Source organism: Myodes glareolus, chromosome 5 (genome assembly GCF_982192425.1).
Source record: "Myodes glareolus chromosome 5, mMyoGla1.1, whole genome shotgun sequence".
Taxonomy (NCBI): domain Eukaryota; kingdom Metazoa; phylum Chordata; class Mammalia; order Rodentia; family Cricetidae; genus Myodes; species Myodes glareolus.
Genome location: NC_142030.1, coordinates 96,688,640 through 96,705,207, shown reverse-complemented (window position 1 = coordinate 96,705,207; position 16,568 = coordinate 96,688,640). Strand labels below are relative to the sequence as shown.

At 39.2% G+C, this 16,568-nt stretch overlaps 1 protein-coding gene across 6 annotated transcripts in view; it reads left to right on the top strand.

Annotated features, from left to right (window-relative positions):
- Positions 1–13,896, top strand: part of Ccnt2 (cyclin T2) — a 30,577-nt gene extending 16,681 nt beyond the window's left edge. The window contains exons 4-10 of one of the 6 annotated variants that reach the window (XM_048443770.3): positions 523–583; positions 2,242–2,304; positions 4,942–4,987; positions 6,537–6,700; positions 9,255–9,325; positions 9,789–10,911; positions 11,010–13,896. In XM_048443770.3, coding sequence (XP_048299727.3) covers positions 523–583; positions 2,242–2,304; positions 4,942–4,987; positions 6,537–6,700; positions 9,255–9,325; positions 9,789–10,911; positions 11,010–11,077 — 1,596 coding nt within the window. In that variant the 3' untranslated portion in view covers positions 11,078–13,896. Of the gene's footprint in view, positions 1–522; positions 584–2,241; positions 4,824–4,941; positions 5,298–6,536; positions 6,701–9,254; positions 9,326–9,788 lie in introns of those variants that run through there. The other 5 variants (XM_048443772.3, XM_087906575.1, XM_048443773.3 and 2 more) reach the window with 5 other exon arrangements.
- The last annotated feature ends 2,672 nt before the right edge of the window (positions 13,897–16,568 follow it).

The following is a 16,568-nucleotide window of genomic DNA, read 5'->3' as shown; positions in this document are numbered from 1 at the left end:
GGGAAAAATTCTATATTCTTTCTTCCAAGAGCTTTGAGAAAGGGAGATTGGTTCTTGGATTTTAAGGAAAGATTCTGTGATAGTTTGTGTCGCTATGGTGAATGGATGACATTGATCCAGGACTCTTAAGATTTGCCTTTTCTAGGGAAATTAATTCTAAAATTAACTCACAGATATAGTTGGTAAGTTTTTTCTTCAAGATCAGGTTTGAGTTAAGTACTCTTCCTTGGCCTGGTGCTCCTGTCCTTGGTGTCTAGAGGCAACAGTACCTGTGAACTTAAACGCTGCACAGATTGTGGGTCTTTATTCAGTTAACCTACCCTGCTTCATGGCACTGTTTTATTTGTTCCTTTGGCTTTGTTTACTATCTGTATTAGACTTGTCCCAAGAGCAAACATACTCCATCTACTGCCTTGTATTTGTAAGCAACTAGTGAACTATAATCCTCATGAGGTCTAACAGTCTAGGAGTCTAGTGGTGTTGTGTTTATTTTAAACGTCTAATACCATTTTTGTCTGACAGGCTTATCTTCAGCAGACTCAAGAACTGGTTTTACTTGAAACCATAATGCTACAAACACTGGGTATGTGCTCATGTCATTTTGTGTTCACTAATGTAATATTCTTAACAAAAATTTCTAGAATAGCCTCTTATTGAAGAAAATTGTTTAAAACTAGTTTGGGGCCAGGTGGTGGTGGTGCACACCTTTAATCCCATCGCTTGGAGGCAGACTCTTGTGTTCTGGAGACCAGGCTGGTCTACAGAGGTAGTTCCAGGACAGCCAGAACTATGAAGAAAAACCAAAGGAAAAGGAATGTTAGATAACAGGCTGAGGTCAGATAAATATAAGCTCTGAGGAGATCCAAATTTAAATCTGTAAGTTTCTGACAACCATTGTAACCTTGGGGCAGTTTTCTTACCTTTTACATTCCCATTCTGATTATATGTGGTATAAGATTTGCTCTATTGTAGCAAATTTTTTGTTTTTATTTCACTGCTATTCCATTTTCAAATGTTAAATAGAAATGTAAGTACATACCTTTAATCTCAGCCCTCAGGAGGCAGGGCAAGTGGCTCTCTGTGAGTTTGAGGGCTTCCAGTACTACATAGTTACCCTGTCTCAAAAAAAGAAATAAGCATAGCTACATGTGCCGACAGATTTTTATTATAAAAGTAACTTATTTAAAGTGCATGAATTAAATTTTATCAAAAAATACATAAGTGGAAGTTAGAATCCAGTTATTTGACTTAACGTCTTAATTACAAAATTATGTATTACAAACATTTGATATTAATATGATACATTATAAAACAGATGTATTTTTATGGTATGAAAGCATTACATAGGAGCTGAAGGTAGAAGTCAGATAGAAGAACTCTCAACTTGTGTGTTCATGGGGCTGTGTTCCATCCCCAGCGTCACTAACAAAAGTAGTCGCTGTATGATGTTCATGCCTTATGACGCATTCGTAAACTCAGAGAATGGATGCTTGCTATTTAAGTATGTGTTAAAAACATCTCTTTATTTGAAGTGTTATTTTGCTAGTTAATTACAAGAAAGGTGTAAATAAAATATACCTTTATAAACACTGATTACTCATTTGTTAGATTTTAGACTAAGCATTCTAAAGAACCTAAGTAGTAAAAGCAAAAATCCTGCCACATGGAAGAGCTGATTGGATATTCATTGAAAACTTTCCAACACTTTTCCTTGGGTTTCTGAAGCTGTTTTTAGAAACGGTCTGCCTGTGTAGCTCACTGTCCGCATGATTCTTATTAGGAGATATAGCTGTGCCCCTTTGGTTTAACAGTAAAATGAATAGAGCTGCTGTATGTAAAGTTCTTTGGTGCTGCTGTTGACAGCAGATAGATGTTTATGAGAAATTTTTTCCCACATCCTTCTGAGACAAAGATTCTTAATGTTCAAAGGAGAAAATGTGTAATCTGCTGCCATAATAATTATTTGATGATTTGAACTCAGGTGAATTAAAACTCTGAATTTTAAATGAAGATGGCCTTGATATTTTTAAAATAATTGTCTGTTTTCCTATTGAGACGTGAGAAACTAGTTATCATTTATTCTGGAGGGTAATGGACATGTCAGCAATGAGAAGCTTTAATGTTGGCTTTGGATTTCTCTTTAATACTGAAGAGTGTATTAGACATCTTATGGGGAGCTGCATTGCTCAGGCAAGTATTGTAGTGGTAAGTAGTTGGGAAAAAAAGTGCTTTTCATTTCAGGTTTTGAGATCACCATTGAACACCCACACACAGATGTAGTGAAATGCACCCAGTTAGTAAGAGGTGAGTGGTCCCTCAGCCATCTGGGATGAGTGTTGATGTTTTCTTTCCTCTAGGATTGGTATGGATGCTATGTATTCTTCTAGCCTTTTGTTGGGTTTTATTAAGAAGGGAAAATGTAAGCTGGGGAGTGGTTATACACACCTCTAATTCCAGCACCTGGGAGACAGAGGTAGGCAGATCTTTGTCAGTTCAAGTCCTGCCTGGTCAACAAAGTGAGTTCCAGGATAGCCAGGGCTACACAGAGAAACCGTGTCTCAACAGTTGGGGGCGGGGCAAAATGTGATTTTGAAATAGTAGTATTCATCTATTTCTGTTTGTGTTTCTCCAAGTGCATTTGGTTGCTTTTGTATGATAATAGGAAAAACTAACAAAGCACATCCTATGTTTCTATTAAGCCTTAGAAACAAACACAGGAGCCCTTTGTGTTTGTTGTGGCCCTAGAACTCTTCCCACAGGTTGCCAGTGTTGCTTGTCTGGTTCTGGGTTGTTTATGGGTACATCACAGCCTCTGGGGAGCAGTCCTATGTTTTTCCTTCTTTTGAAGATAAGATCCTGTGTTTTTGGTATCTTGCAGGATTTTTAAACAAAATGGCTAAGACTTTTGAAGACCGTGGGATTTCTGTTGTTGTTTTGGAGAGTGTGCGTGCGTGCGTGTATGTGTGTGTGTACACTGTAATTCATTCTAAATTGAATTCTAAATTCATTCCATTTTATATCTAGATAGCACTTTGTTTTGCTACTGGCAACATAGGAAAATAAGCCTAGGGTCTCTATAACCAACACTCTTGCTAACAAAGTAGAGTTCTAAGATTTTTGTGGGATTTTTTGTTTGTTTGTTTGTTTGTTTTTCTTTTTCAAAACAGAGTCTCTGTGTAACAGCCCTGGCTGGCCTCTAACTCACAGAGATTCTCCTGCCTCTGCCTCCCAAGTGCTAGGATTAAAGGTATGCACCACCACCAGTCTGCAAGACTCATATTTTTTAATCCTAGGATTATATTATCAGTGAAATCACTTCGTAAATCACAATATTTTAATTATGGTTCCTGTTCTTCACAATCATACAAATTTATTTTGTAGCACATTCTCTTGCCTAGTTACAGTAAAGTACAGACTTAAATAACTAACTTACCTAGTTGTAGATGTTGAGTTAAAGAATAGTTTTTGCAAGACAGCAGACCATGTAATTTACTCTAAATCAGGAACCTAATGAAGAAAGACATTATATGTGTTTAACAAAGGTGTATGTATTGCCTTAGGAAATAAAGCTGGATTTTAAATTACATTTTAAAAAACTGCAAATTTGATACAGAGAGAGAGAGAGAGAGATCACAGTGGGTGGGGGCTCTGTCTGTCTCATCTTTGCGGTAGCTGAGCTTCCTCCCTTTAAAGATGTTCTTTTATCTTTAGTGTCTTTATTTCCTTCCCTGTTACAACTTTGAACTAACAAGACTATTTTCCCTTCATTCCTGTTTGATACAGCCCTTAGGAAATGTGTTACCACAATTGAAAGTTTTATTATTTTATGGGGTGTTTGTTTGTTTGGTGGTGGGTGTGATTCATATAAAGCCCTCACCTCCCACTTCAGATGAGACAGTTGCTACTTTGCTGCAGAATTGGCTGTTGTCATTTTACAGGGACCTTTCACTCTGATCTCTCCTTCCCTCCCCACCAGGAAAGAATACCATACTTATGTCACACTGCCTCCAAGACCTCTGGTGCTCTGACAGTCTTCCTTAGCACAGCTCTGCCAGACCCAGTCCCTTTTGTTAACCCCTCCCTTGATGATCACATGGGGCAGCAGGGATTTCAGGTGCCAAGAGTGACAACCAGGAGGGGAAGGAGTCTGGGGACTAGGGAGGGTGGGATTTGGGGCTGCCAAGCTAGGTAAACAGTGATTTTGAACAGAAGGGGGGAGGGCTGGTGAGGTCCTTCCTGTTGGGAAGGATATGGGGTAGGAGAAGGGGAAAAACTGTTTAGTGTCTTACAGAACTAGTTAAATTGCTTTCCTGTTGGGGACTAGTGTCGGAAGCATCCTTATTCCCCTTAGAAAACTCCTCTTTCTGGGTATTATCTTTAATTGGAGTCTGTAAGTTAAAAAAAAAATAGTGGGGCTTCCTACTTTTTGTTAATGTGTAATAATGTGATAAAGAACTGAGGTTTGTGCTCTGAGTTTGGGGTGGGGGTTGTTTGTTCCATTTTGAAGGAAATTTAAGCCAACCTAAATATGATGACAGGATTAAGTTTGGCAGGCAACTCTTTGTATTTTTGTATTAGACTTCAAAAATCTTTTCTTCTTCTTCTTCTTCTTTTTGTTTTTTGTTTTTTTTTAAATCCAGGAGAATGCTTTATTTCAACTTTTAGCTGACTAGATGCTTAACTTAGTAACAAGTTTAGCCTAGCTAAAAGCAAATCGGCTTGTTTCTCAGATCTATGGGGGATAGCAAGAACATTTGAGTGAATGTTGTTGAAGATTTTCAGTAGTATAGAAAATGATGGCGCTCTTGTGATATTTGTAAGTAGTAAGTAAAATTTACTTTTTGTGTACAAATCTTTGATGTTTTGTTGTATTAAGAGTTTTGTGGTGTTTACACATTGAGGCTGATGATATTGTCTTCGTTCTTCTTTCTTTTCTTACAGCAAGCAAGGATTTGGCACAGACATCCTATTTCATGGCTACCAACAGGTTGTTATCCTGACCCTCTTTGTTGCACTGTTGTAGCACACTATAGCTTCCTTTAATGCAGGGCCCCCTCAATGTGTCTCTTGCCCTTGTTGCAACAGGAGACTGGACCATCTACTGTGGTGGTACCTTCCTGGTTGCTTTGCGGTGTATTGTACAAGGGACTTTGGGCACAGAGGGGTTAAATGCACACTGTGAAGTGTAGTGGTGCTTTCTGGTGGCATATTCTCGATTTGTGAGTGCATAAGTCTAAACTTGGTAGCCTGAATAGCAGCTAAAGATTACACAGAGCTAAACTTAACCTAGAAACTTGGTAAGTATAAAGCTATTTCTAGTTTACAATTATAGTTAAATGACATTTCTTTTTTTAATTTTCACATTTATCCAGTCTTTTAAAATAATTGCTAAAGTTTCTTAAGTAAAATTTATGTGATTTGAGACTTGTTCTAGATAATATTCCAAACAGTAAATTAGAAGTTGTCAAGTATCATCAGTGCCTAGGCTTGCAGAGATACACTCTTTATTCCAGAAGTCCCGATTTCCATTTATAGAAAATGAAAATGTAGTATGTGTTTGTGTGTTTCACCTATTCTAAACTAGAAAAATAGTTTGAAGGAGGCTCTAAAATTGAATGCATAATTCTGTTCTGGGTTGGTATTAAATATTGAAAGTTTTTTAAGTGGGCACTGTGGAAGCACACCAAACTATCTTTTTGGTGTAGCAAAACTTAGTTCACTGGCCATGGTGTCATGCCCCTGTCATGCCAGCACTGGAAGACAGAGACAGGAAGATCAGGATGTCAGGGTTGTCCTTGACTATGCAAAGAGTTTGAGGCCAGTCTGGGCTACATGAGACCCTGTCTCCAAAAACTAATTAAAAAAAAAAAAAAACCTTGGCTTAAAAAGCTAGCCTATAAAATGTCATGTACCCAATTTTTGGTATATAATGAAAAGTAAAGATAGTATTTCTTAGTATTAACCTATTTTGAGCCTTGAAATTTTTTTTGCAAAAGGTAAGTTCTCTTTGAGGCTTTGCTGGAAGGGACACAGAAACATGAACAGGGACTAACAACTCTGATATACTAAGAAGTACTTTTGCTGTTAAGTTACATCAAATGGTCTGATCTTTGTGCCATTAAAATTGCTATGTTATATAATGTCTTTGCGTTACGTTTTTCATAATGTTAAAAAAACAAACCAAGATTACCACAAAAAAGGTTTAAAAGGTTGTATTTTGTATATGATGATTATTGTAAATATACTGTTTTACCTTTGTGTGATTGTTAGGTTTTAAAACAAAAAAAATGATTAGTATTAATCAATTAAATAAAATATTACTATGCTGTGGAGGGTTGAAAATGAGGGAAGTGATCTATGTAAAGGTTTTTTATTATAATTTTCAGTAGTGTTCACTCTTAATTTAATAGAATATCGTTATGTAAAGAAAAACACTTCTGATTTTGTTTGCTTTTGTCTTACTGGCAAATGTTTTTCTTTGTTTTACATATTTTGAATTTTTGTGGCCCTCCACTTTTAAATCCACTCTACACCAGTTTGCATCTTACGACCTTCTGTCTTCAGTACAAACCCACGGTGATAGCATGTGTATGCATTCATTTGGCTTGCAAATGGTCCAATTGGGAGATCCCTGTGTCAACTGATGGAAAGCACTGGTGGGAATATGTGGACCCTACAGTTACCCTAGAGCTGCTAGATGGTAAGCAGAGGGAAGAGGTCCTTTCCTATGTGAAGACTATACTGTAAGCTTTTTCTGTATATGTACTAGCTAGCTACCTGAAGTAGTTGCCAGTGTTGGTCAGTCCACACGTACACCACAGTGGCTCTAATGTTAATCCCAGATGTCCTGTAATTTACTAGTGTTCGAATTTCAGAAGATAATGTCTCTTTACAGCCTGAATTTAATTCCATTTTAGTAATCTGATGGAAGAACTTAAAAGTATAGAGTACGTTGCAATAAGGAACCTATGAACCACATTAACCATGAAATGTTTACTAACCACCAGTTCACACAGAAAACCTTTTTGGGGTTCTTCAATAAATAGAATTATTAAATTTTATTATTTTGAAGTTTATGCACAAAATAATGTAATGAATGAGTTTCACTATGGCATTTTCATATACGTATTTTGTCCTAATCTGTCTCCTTGCCTCATTAAATACTGTAGGTCGGTGGACCGTGAATAAGATGGACTGGGTGTGGTGACACATACTGTTAATCTTAGTAATTGGGAGACAAAGGCAGATAGATCCTGGGTTCAAGGCCATCTAGAAATACACAGGGAGACCCTGTCTCAAAGAAATAAAAATAAAGAATAAGCTGGAGTTATAACTTAACAGTTTGGTTTTTTCAACTAGGACCAGGGTGTAGCTAGCTAGGTAATAGATAAAGTCCTAGGCTCAACCCCAAGCACTTTTAGAAGTGTAAACTCAAAGTTGAGTACTAGCTTCCTATATAAACTGTGAAACATTAGGCCAATGGGTTTCTTCCTTGTGATGTTCTCTTACATTATTAATTAATTAGGAATGATTAGGAAAAAACTAGGTACAAGTCCTACCAGTTATGAACCTGAGATTTGAGTGTCTCTGGTAAGAGACAGTGGTTCCTGATAAAAAATAAGATAGATTGTTAAGGTGAGTGAGTGGCACTCCAGCAGGTGCTCGATTTCAGAAAAAAGTAGACAACAAACAGATTTTTCAGCTTACTCGTTTTTAGGCTTCCAGTCTCTTTACAAGAGGAAGGCTGATGGGAAGACAGGGTTTACCTCGGTTACTATTAAAGTACTGACTTTACTATAGAAAGTGCAGAGCCCTGAGTTCTACAGTTTGTGGGGCAGTAGGGTTTCTGTTGTAAATATAGCTCCACATCAGCTGAAAAGGAGCCACAAGCAGTTTATAAGCCAGTAGTGGGACTGCAGCTCACATTTGCCTGACTATTGTTGGTCTGCCCCACTTATAAAATATGTTGTTGTTTTTTCTTGTTTTTTCTCCCTCTTGGGAGAAATAAATAGATCTCCTTCCCACCTACCCCCCATAGTCACCTTTCATGCTTTTTTTAATCTGCATCATATTCTAACCAACTAAGGCCAGCTGAAGATGGAACTTTTAAATGGTTAGGGTGTTTTGTTTGTTTGTTTTCTAGTTTATTTGGAGGAAAGAAAATCTAAAAACCACAAGTTTTTAAATTTTCTTAGAGATGGATAGATAGCTTCTGTTGTTGGCGTCTTATATAATATTTGATTATAAGATTGGGAGATTAACACTGGTATTGATAGTGCTAATTAAACCTGGTTCTGTTCAGAATTCCCTATTTTCTCTGTGTAGGGTCTTATGTTCTGTTTGTATCCAATTGAAATGTCCAGGTAGTTACCTCAGGCTATCAGGGCGTTCTCGTTCTCTCTCTCTCTCTCTCTCTCTCTCTCTCTCTCTCTCTCTCTCTCATTGCTTCTGATTTGAGGACTAATAAGTGACTTTACAGAGTGATTTCCAATTTGATTTTTTTTTTTTCATCTCTGACTTTGAGTATTGTTGGCAAGAATGCTGCAGTAGTTGTATGGCTTTTCTCTTAAAGCATGGGATAGTGTTCCTTAATGTGTCTTACCATCGTGCTGGTCACTTGATCACAGTGGTGGTGTTGAGTTCTTCATTGTAGAACTGTTCTTTCTCTTTATAATTAAGCCTGTTGGGGAAAATACATTTAGGGATATACAAATGAATACCTTCTTCTCAAACGTATACCTGCTAATTTTAAAGAACCCATTGGTGACTCGTTTCTACGTTAAATATTGCAATATTGTTTGTCTGGTTGAGATTCCCACCACCACCTCCCACAAGAGTTTATCTTCTTAGTAAGCAAAAGAAATGCTGGGAAGGATGCGCTCTCTCTCTCTCTCTCTCTCTCTCTCTCTCTCTCTCTCTCTCTCTCTCCTTATTGATTTTATTGAGCTCTACATTTTTCTCTGCTCCCATTCCTTTCTCTCCCCTCCCCTTCAACCCTCTCCCATGGTTCCCATGCTTCCAATTTACTGAGGAGATCTTGTCTTTTTCTACTGGAGGGATATTTTTTAAATGAATTCAGTTTTGAAATAAACAGTTGAGAGTTGTGTCTACTTCTGTGTACGCTAAAGACTGAATAGGAAGTTAACAGTGAAAGAGAGATGCGCTGTTAGGGCCCCTGTTAAATGCTGCCCACTTGAGAGAAGTTCAGATCCTAAAGGCACCGTCTAAGCTTTAAATTTAAATTTTATTTTTAGAGCTAACACATGAGTTTCTACAAATATTGGAGAAAACGCCTAGTAGGTTGAAGAGGATTCGAAACTGGAGGGTAAGAGAATTGGCAGGATTTAACAAAAGTATATCAATCTGTCACTCCTAGCAGTTGCCTAGCGAACGCTTTGAAACGGAATGATTAAATACTGCGCCTTGCAGTATTTCCCAATACAGTGTGCCACACTTGGACTGCAGGTGCTCGTAGTTGTTTAATCCTGTGTCTAGTGGACTCTCTATATCATATATCTTTTAATTATTTTTATTCTTAGTCATGGGGAAATTCTCGTAGCTTTACAAGTGAGGCTAAAGCCTACACCGGTTACTATCTCAAGTCCTGGGTTAGGATATAATTGTATCTGATTCTCAAAACTTACAGTCTTCTGTTATATCCATTTATTGCCTTAGAGCTTGAGTCCAGGTGGTTTATTTCAATATACTTCCTATAGAGTTTTACAAGCAAAGACTTTTTTATTAAATTTCCGTGCTGTCATTGTTTCTTCTGTTTCTCATTTAACTAGGCTATGGCTAAGAAACCAAAAGTAGATGGACAAGTATCAGAGACACCACTGCTTGGTTCATCTTTGGTCCAGAATTCCCTTTTAGTAGATAGTGTCACTGGTGTGCCTGCCAACCCAAGTTTCCAGAAACCTTCAACGTCAACGTTCCCTGCTCCAATACCTCTAAATTCAGGAAATACTTCCGTTCAAGACAGCCGTGCATCTGATAATTTATCAGTGCTGGCAGCAGGAATGCCCAGCACCTCATACAGTTTGTCGTCACACCAAGAATGGCCTCAACATCCAGATTCAGCCAGGACAGACCCGGGATACACACAGAAGCAGGAGGCTACTCTCTCTGGGAGCCAATACATCAGCTTCCAGCAGGGTCCTTCTATGACACTGCATTCAGGATTACATCACAGGCCAGACAAAGTTGCTGATCATTCATCAGCTAAGCAAGAATACGCTCACAAATCCGGGAGCAGTAAGCACCATGGGCCTGTTCCTGCTGTTCCTGGAGTAGTTCCTCAGAAAATGTCTTTAGATAAGTACAGAGAAAAGCGGAAGCTGGAAACCCTGGACCTGGACACACGGGATCATTACATAGCTGCCCATGCAGAGCAGCAGCACAAACATGGGCCGGCAGTCGCAGGCAGTTCTGTCACTTCACCCATTAAAATGAAACTGCCCATCACCAACTCTGACAAACCTGAGAAACACGTGGCAGAAAAAAGGGAAAAGAGTGGATCACTGAAGTTACGGATACCCATCCCGCCCCCTGATAAAGGTCCCAGTAAAGAGGAGCTGAAGATGAAGATCAAAGTGTCCTCAGAAAGACACAGCTCTTCAGATGAAGGCAGTGGGAAGAGCAAGCACTCGAGCCCACACATCAGCAGAGACCACAAGGAGAAGCACAAGGAACATCCTGCCAACCGCCACCACAGCAGCCACAAGCATTTGCACATGCACAGCGGAGGCGTTAAGCATGCTGCTGATGGGATGCCGCCTACTGTGCTGAGGAGTCCTGTGGGCCTGGGCCCCGACGGCATCTCCTCCAGCTCCAGTGCAAGGAAGAAGCTGCATATCAACGATGCCTCCCACAACCACCACTCCAAAATGAGCAAAAGTTCCAAAAGTTCAGGTAGTTCATCTAGTTCTTCCTCTGTTAAGCAGTATCTGTCCTCTCACAGCTCTGTTTTTAACCATCCCTTACCCCCTCCTCCCCCTGTCACATACCAGGTGGGCTACGGACATCTCAGCACCCTCGTGAAACTGGACAAGAAACCAGTGGAGCCCCACGGTCCTGAGGCCAATCACGAGTACAGTACAAGCAGCCAGCATTTGGACTACAAAGACACATTCGACATGCTGGACTCGCTGCTAAGTGCCCAAGGAATGAATATGTAATCATTTGTTTAGGTCAACTTTTCCTTTGCTTTTTAATTTAAAAATGGTTGGAATGGAAAATTTCCTCCTGGTCCAGCAGTGGTGCCACTGCTTCCATATTTGTAAGTGCTGCTTTTTTCTTCATTCTGAAAAGAAGAGATGCTAGTAAACAAGTCTATCTCCACATACGATAGTGTTACCAGTACTGTAAACGCATGGAAGATGCAGCTAAGAACATTAGGATGAATGGCTGGCTGCTGCTAGGAATCTAAGCTGCCTCAAGCTTTTGTTATTTATAATTTGAATACTGTAGCTGTTTTTTGTTGTTGCTTGGCTTTGAATGAGTGTCAATTGTTTTTCTTTTGTGTATTTATACTTGTATGTATGGTTTGCATGTCTCAGTGATAAAGGGATAAAACAGAATACTGACAACTGTTTACAAGAAAGTGGAGAAAAATGTACATACATTTTTGTATGTTTAGATATTACCATAAATACTCAGGATCGGAGCTGCTTGTAAGTATAACAATATACAAAATAACTTTATTTTCTCTCGTCAGAGTCCATCACTAATCTAAAACACAAGTGGCACTTTTTTATGTTAACCTTAAACTCTAGGCCTTACTGGAAGCCGCTGAGGGGACACTTCACTACTAGACGGGATGCGGTGCCACGGGTGGTCCTTAACACTGGGAAGCTCTCAGTTTGCCTTCAGAGGTTCTGACCAGATTGGCTGCAGAGTCAGCCCCTAAGTTCTGAAGGCTTGAAGAGGAAAAAATAATAATAAAGTTTACATACACTTGATGTGAAGTGCATTTACATGTTTGTTGGCTTGTTGCAGTGCTGTAGAAGAGCAGTTAATAACGGGCGTGGGGAGGACTGTGACTTAACTCACAGGAGCTCCCAATGGAGAATTGGTCCATTTCTTCAAGGACTTTGACACTACAGAGTTTAACAGTGAACAGGGATCACTTTTCCTTTAGCATTTGCAGTGACACCATAGTCTTGAATATACTCTTCCCATGGAGAGAGAGAGTGAGTGAGTGTGGGGGTGAGAAAGAGAGAGATACCATATTTCTTTTTCAGGTAAATGCAGTCTTCCTTATAAAAATGAAATTAAACCTATGCTCTCTTGATTCTTTTATATTCTAACAATAAATAAAAAGAAAACATTGCTGATTGTGCATTGTACCTGTATTTATAGCTTATGGTCATTATCAGGAAAATGTAAGGAAAAAGGCCAGCCTCAGGCCAGCCACTGCTGGAGGTTTTACATTCGTTTGCACGTCTTAGTAGGTTCTCATTGAGGTGAGGCTTGCACTGTCACCTGACGCCTGGTCAGGGGATAGACCAACTTGTCTAAATTTTGGTGTAAGCACCAATAGTATGGCTCTTGTCTGTTGCTTAATCTTGAATTTATTTCTGTGGTAAGTCTTAGCTGTTGAGTCTCTTAAAATGGGTCGGATTCAACTTGTCTTGAATCACAGTTTTCCTCTGTATATGAACTGTTTTGTTATAAAGCCACTGATCTGTGCACAATTGTAATTTTATTCAGTATGTTGTGCTTGTAAATATTAGAGTTGAACCTTGTACTTTCCTTTTATTTAGCAATTACTCAATTTGCCAGTAGCTTTTTGTTTTTTTGTTTTTTTGTTTTTTAAAGAAAATTGTTGATTATTTGGTCAATGTTGTTTGAACTTGGGATGTCAGGAGCCTCTTTGTGGGAACTCAGCCTAGCAGGCTCATCCTCGCTCTGTTTTGTCTTGCATCAGTAATCTGTTACTATGTGATTTTGTTGCTGTGTGGTATACTATTGTATCATAAACATGGTGATTCTGATGCAGTTACAGTGTCACTGTGGTAATATTCAAGGACTAGCATAGAATTAAACAGTGCAAGGTGAGGGAGGGAAGGGTTTTGTTCTTGGTGACTTAGATGTGAAACCTCGACAGAGCATCATGTGAACTGACATGGGGTGGTCATGCTACTGTATCATTGGGAGTGATGCCAGGAATTTTAATCAGCTTTTGTAAAGAGTATCCAGAAAAGTAGTGAACTTATTTACTTATTTTCAGTGTGACATAGAAAACAATGTGAATATTTAAGGTCTGGGACTATAGTTAAACTTCACTAAGGATTTTCAGAAATGTGTTGGGGTTTTTTTGTTTTTTAGGTATGGGAATAAAGGTAATTTTGTTGAATCTTATTGGTGCTAATGATGGACAGTTATACAGATAGTGTATATGCTATGGATCAGTACACTTAGTACTTCCAGAATTGACATTGAAATGCTATGTATTCACTTTTCACTCTGTAAATGTAATTCTTTACAATGACTATTTATTAAAAGGCAGTCAGTCGTGATTTTTACAGGATTGTGTGAACTATTCCAACTCTGCAACCTCTGAACAAGATGCTAAAACCACAATGGGGGAAAATGTGTGAATCTTCTTAAGTTTCCTTTCCACTAAGGAAAACCCTCATATTTCATATCATCATGAATCTGCTTGAAACATCTTGTTTGCTTAAAATAGTTCATCTGCATGGTCCCATTAGACTCTACCAAAGAAAAAAGACTCAGTGAATGGACATTCTATTGTGAGTCTTGTAAGTAGCCATAAATAACCAAAATAGTATCAAACTTAGGTGTGACTTTTCACATGTGCGAAGTACTGTTAAGGTGATACATTTTTGATGAGTTTTTTAATACTTGAAAATATTAAAAAGCATTATCTTTAAATTGTCCTATAAAAGAGTGATTCATTCTTAAGGTGTGTTTCCCTAGGTTTGTGACCCTTTTGCAAAAGCACATTGTAACCAGAGGCTTCCTGTCTACCTCTCTCAACCAATTTTCCAAAATCAACATGTGCTTCCTAAATATTTGCCTTAGCTACTAACATGCAGTTTTCGGGACCAAAGCAAAGGAATGCTTGTTTGCAAAAGTCTTCCAGGAGGCCTGCGTTACCAACTCAGTGGCAGTGTCCACTGGTGGAGAAGGCCTTGCCATGTCTTCTAGTTGCAGGTAGTAGCAATGAAAGGCAGTGGTACCAGTCCCGGGTAACCTTAGAGCAGTCGATGTGCATCTCAGTCTTCCCTGGTACTCAGAGTGTTCAGCCTTCTCAGATGTCTTCCGTGGTACGGGGTGTCATGAGTGCATCCTTTGTACCAACAGATAGTAGTTATACCGGACTCCCAAACTTTTGGGCCTATCTGTCCCTTTTGTTAGGATTTACTTTAGAGAACCAGCTTGAAATGTTTAATTAGTTATAAATATCTTGCCTTAAGAGGTTTCAAAAAGTGTGTTTTCTTATCTGAGAAATTAAAATCTGATTTTATTACTTAGCCAGCCTGAGGAATAAGCCATACCTATATATGCATGGACGGAACATGATTTGTTCCTGCATTATGTAGATGGCTCATTTAGATAACATCTAGGAAAGAGGAAACTTTCTGGTTTGAGTTTTTTGAGATACAGTCTTACTCTATAACAAGGATATGGGCTGGCTTTAAATTAATCCATTCTTCTGCCTCCACCCATGCCTCGATCAGTGTTTAAGTTATTTCCAATCTTATCTAAGTGAAAAAAGGACTTCAAAAAGTGGGCTTAATTTGCCAGAAGATTCTGAGAATTTCTTTGCTGAGGAAAATCTGGAAACTCTTTGACTTGGTATTTCTCTTGATTCAGCATTTCTCCCTCAGGGAGCCTCTCTTGGGCAGCAGTAGGATCCACTCACCGCATTTACATAGGGAAAAAGTCAGCAAAGCCCACACTGGGGAAACGTGAGTGGACCAAGTTTAACTCTTCTGTGCATGTTGGTTTAAGATAGGTGGGCTGAAGCATGAATGCATTCCTGGTTTTCTTCATTACTCCATATTGAGACCATTGATACTAGGGTGTGTGTTTAGAATGTAGGCACTTCTGTACAAGTTCAACAGGTGAAAGCCGAGTCAGACACTTGTTGGAAATACCTGTCTTCATCATTAGTGATCTTGGTGGTACTGACATGCTCCAACTATGTTCTTTTGTTATTCCAGTTCTAAATTGTGCCCAGCCAGGTCTTTGTGAGTCCCCTTTCCTGGTCTATAATTCACCATCTTTCCTGCCTGGCATATTCTTGAGGTGTGCTGACATTCCCAAGACTGCATGGGTAGGGCCAGTTCTGTTCTCATAAAGCAGGCTTTGTCCATTCACTGCAATTCAATAATCTCAAAAGTCAATCCTGTGAACTCTGTAGCTTCCCTTTGTTCCCAAGTTTTGAGAGGAAGCCTCACCTAAAATCCTCCAGTCCATTTAGTAGTTTGTGTTATTTGATTGGCCCAATAATGAGTAGCTTCCCTTGATTAAGAAAACCCTGGAGTACCAATTTGTTATGGACAGTGGAATTTGAACATTCAAAACCCTTGTGGATAATGGAATGAAACAAGAAAATGTGTATGCTGGCATGAATTAGCCGTTGAATTTCAGCTTCTCATTACATAAGGAATTATTAATAAAGTTTGTTTATTGACAACCAAAATTCAAGGCTAACGTGTTAAGTTAATGTGAACCCTAAATATCAGTTCCTAAGGGAATTGGGAAGTTTGCTGTGTTGTGAGTGACTCATCCATTCGAGTACCTTAGAACTCACCCAGGAAGGGTCTCTACAGGGTCAGCCTCAAACTGACAGTGGTGGCCATGGGTAAAGGGCTGGGTTTTGTGCTCTGTTCTCTCTACAAGCAAGGTCCCATGTAGCCTAGGCTGGCTGACCTCAAACTCTATACAGAGCAGAAACTGGCCTTGAGCCACCCATGGCAGCATTTCCAAGTGTCACTACTACACACTACACCGGATTTACTCTGCTGTTTAAGATGTTGCTTACTCCACCAGTTCTCCAGTACTTACTTCCTGAAAGAAAATGAATTAATCATAATGATAATAGAGTTGAGCAGCTCGTTTCCGCTAATCCGTGTTCAGCCTAAATAGTTTGGGGACTTTTTTGTTGGGAGGGGCAAGTGCCACTGTATCTCCAAAGGAACTGTCTTTGGGAGTCCATTCACCTAAGCCTCAACAAAGTGGATAACTGACTCCCAAAAATTGGGGCTCTGACTTCCACATACACTCTTTGGCATACATGCACACACATATAAACATACAATGATAAAATCTTAAAACTGCACTGGCTCATGGTCCATGTTAGTAATGTCTGTTGGTGAGGTAGACGGGTATCTCTGGGCTCACTGACCAGCTAGTGTAGCCTAGTTGGTGAGTTCCAGACAAGTAAGAGACCCTGTAGACAGCACCTAAGGAAAAGCCAACGTATTCCTATCCACATGTGCACCTGCAACCAACAAAATTACCTAGGGGATAACTATGTTCTTGAACTTGGCCCCAGTTTACAGGAAGATTAAACATAATGAACTATGGGATGTAGT